This window comes from Gracilinanus agilis, unplaced genomic scaffold (assembly GCF_016433145.1).
Source record: "Gracilinanus agilis isolate LMUSP501 unplaced genomic scaffold, AgileGrace unplaced_scaffold20422, whole genome shotgun sequence".
Taxonomy (NCBI): Eukaryota; Metazoa; Chordata; class Mammalia; order Didelphimorphia; family Didelphidae; genus Gracilinanus; species Gracilinanus agilis.
The window spans coordinates 1-2,798 of record NW_025351830.1 but is presented as its reverse complement, the minus strand read 5'-3'; the positions used below and the strand labels follow the sequence as shown (position 1 = coordinate 2,798).

The following is a 2,798-nucleotide window of genomic DNA, read 5'->3' as shown; positions in this document are numbered from 1 at the left end:
TACCACCAGAGGTAGGTTGGTGGCACAAGGGATAGAGCATCAAGCCAGGAGGACCTGGGTTCAAATATGGGCTCAGCCACTTCCTAGCTGTGTGACCTTGGGCAAGTCACTTAACCCTGTTTGCCTAGCCCTTGCCCTTCTGTCTTAGAATTGGTAATAAGACAGAAATTCAGGGTGTGTATGTATATGTGTGTGTGGAGAGAGAGAGAGACAGAGACAGAGAGAGAAAGAGAATATCTCTCTCCAATGAGTTTTCACAGCATTCCTCTAGGCTTCTCTAATGATTCAAGACAATGATTTATAGCAAGTTTAACATTTAACATTGCAAATATGTCACCAGGAGACTAACCATCCCATATTAATGAAGTCTTTTCCTATTTCCCCAACAGGCACACAGTTTGTATAGGAAATCTTCTAAGGCCAGCAAGCTTCATTGCTACTCAGAGAAGACTTCTTCCTTCATCCCTCCATCTAGCTTCATTCCACGGAGTCGCACACTCAGTAGCAGCCAGCAGCCGCCATCAGGCCGTCCAGCCAATGGGCTCTACCAGCCTGACCTGGCTCCTGGCGATCAGGGAGAATGGACTCAAAGGAACAGCAATGCTCGCTACCCAGCCTGGTCATTCCCAAGGAGCAAGTCATTGTTTTGTTTGCCCACTGGAGGAACAACCTCTGACTCCTTGCCCGTGGCTGGACCACTCTGGCTTTTAAACAGAGGTTCCCCAGCTGTAGAGGAATCTGAACCGAAACAGAACCCCAAGCTATCTGTTGATGACTTAGAGGGTGCTCAAGAAACTGATGTGGACACAGGCCTAAAACTTTCTTTCTCGGACTTGTCTGTGGTCTCAGCCTATTCAGCTCCTAGTGGGTTTTGTAATAATTTGGAAACTTTCCTCCCTCCAAGAAAATGTCAGCCCCATTGGCCAAAGCAGGGAGCTTCCAAAGGAAGGCCACTGTCTGCTTCAAGTGGTGTGCCGGCAGAGGCCTCCTGCACATCCCTTTCCTCATTTACTGAGGGGTCATCCAGCTCTATCTCGTCATCTGCAGCATCTCCCTTTGCATCCTCCTCCACACTCAAGGAGACCTCTGAGCCCCCCACTTCCCATTCTTCAGAAGTTAAGCAAATCAGTGACAACCTCCAACAACTTGCAGAGCCCCCTGGACCCCCAACTCAAGAAATCGAAGAGTTCTACATCTGAATTTTTTCCTCATTATCACTCCATACTCAGTGTTGTGTCTTGAAAATTCTCGCTTACCCCGACCCCACTACGCGGCTGAGTTATAAATACTGAGAGTATTTATGTCGCAATGTATGAACTCCTTTGGAAATGAATTATTTGCCCTGGTTTCTAAGAAATTAGTAGCATATGTGATATAATCATTGCTTCTTAGCAGAGAGCTGCTCCTTTTCCAGAGGCAATGGAGAAACATTGGCATTGTTAGACCAATTATGTATCTTTAAATTGCAAAATATCATTTTAAAAAGAGATTCAACTTACAGGCATAATTTATTGCTTGCGTAACTCAAACACATCTTTTTATGACTTGAAATAGAAAAAAAAAATAAGCCAGCCTGTATAATTAATGGTTTGATAATTCTTACAACTATGAAGGCAAAATAATTAAAGCCAGAATATTGAAATTTGGAAACGTGGAAGATGCTTTATTACTTTTATAAGAAGTATGCAAAATAATATTTCATCCACCCCAAATTTTACTTTATCAGAGACCTACAAAAGCTCTATCCGGTAACCAGAAGAGGTTTTGTATGTCTCTAGCAAGATAAATGTTAGTAAACTCTGTCACCAGAAAACCCTTAGGTGACACAGATGTAGATGCCTACTTACCCATAGTGTACCTCACTATAAGAAAACCCAATATGTGGAAAAGGAGTCTTACAGATGACATATTATCTACTTTTTTAAAAAAAAATACTTTACCTTCCATCTTAAAATCAATGCTGTTTATTGATTCCAGAGTAGAAGAGTAATAAGAGCTAGGCAATGGGGATTAAGTGACTTGTCCAGGGTCACAAAGATAGGCAGTAACTGACTTTGGATTTGAACCCAGGACCTCCTATCTCTAGACCTGGTTCTCTATTCACTGAGCCACCTAACTACCCCCATATTATTGACTTTTTTCAAAACGGGACTTCTTTTGCTAATAAAAAAGGGTTCCTTTAACAAGCTATATTTAAAATGTGACTTGCTTTACAAAATTTGGATTTGCTTATGTCTTTGCAGGAACATTTCTACTATATAAAAAGAGCATGGTAGAGGTTAATCTAGTGCCCTAAGTTTATGATGCTCTCTTGGGTTTTAATAATGAGTCACATTAAATACTATAGGATAGCTATATAAGATAAACACTATTATCCCATATTGTAGATGAAGAAACAAGGACTCAGCATGGTTAAGTGACAACTGATATCGAAGGCAAAATTCAAACCCAGATCTTTCTAACTCCAAATCCAATGAGTTTAGTTGCTATGCAATGGGGTAAGTCATGCCCATTGGCATGGAGGAGTTCTTGTGCATTTATATATGTGTAGGTATGCATACATGTAGCTAAGTGGCATAGTGAATAGAGTGCCAATCCTAGAGTCAGAAGGAACCAAGTTCAAATCCAACCTCAGGCACTTATTTAGTTGTATGTTCCTGGACAAGTCATTTAACCCAAATATCTTTGCCTAGAAAACCCCAAATGGGGTCACGAAGAGTTGAACACAACTGAAATAACTGGACAAAACCAACATATATATGCATACATGTGTGTGTATATATGTGCATATATATATA

The 2,798-nt window shown here is 40.9% G+C and overlaps 1 protein-coding gene across 1 annotated transcript; it reads left to right on the top strand.

Moving 5' to 3' along the window:
• Window positions 1–389: 389 nt before the first annotated feature.
• Window positions 390–1,626, top strand: LOC123254359 (protein FAM124A-like; the record flags this gene model as incomplete). Its single annotated transcript, XM_044683397.1, has 1 exon — window positions 390–1,626. A coding segment is annotated over one exon (810 nt), but the record flags the coding sequence as incomplete, so codon positions are not given.
• Window positions 1,627–2,798: the final 1,172 nt, after the last annotated feature.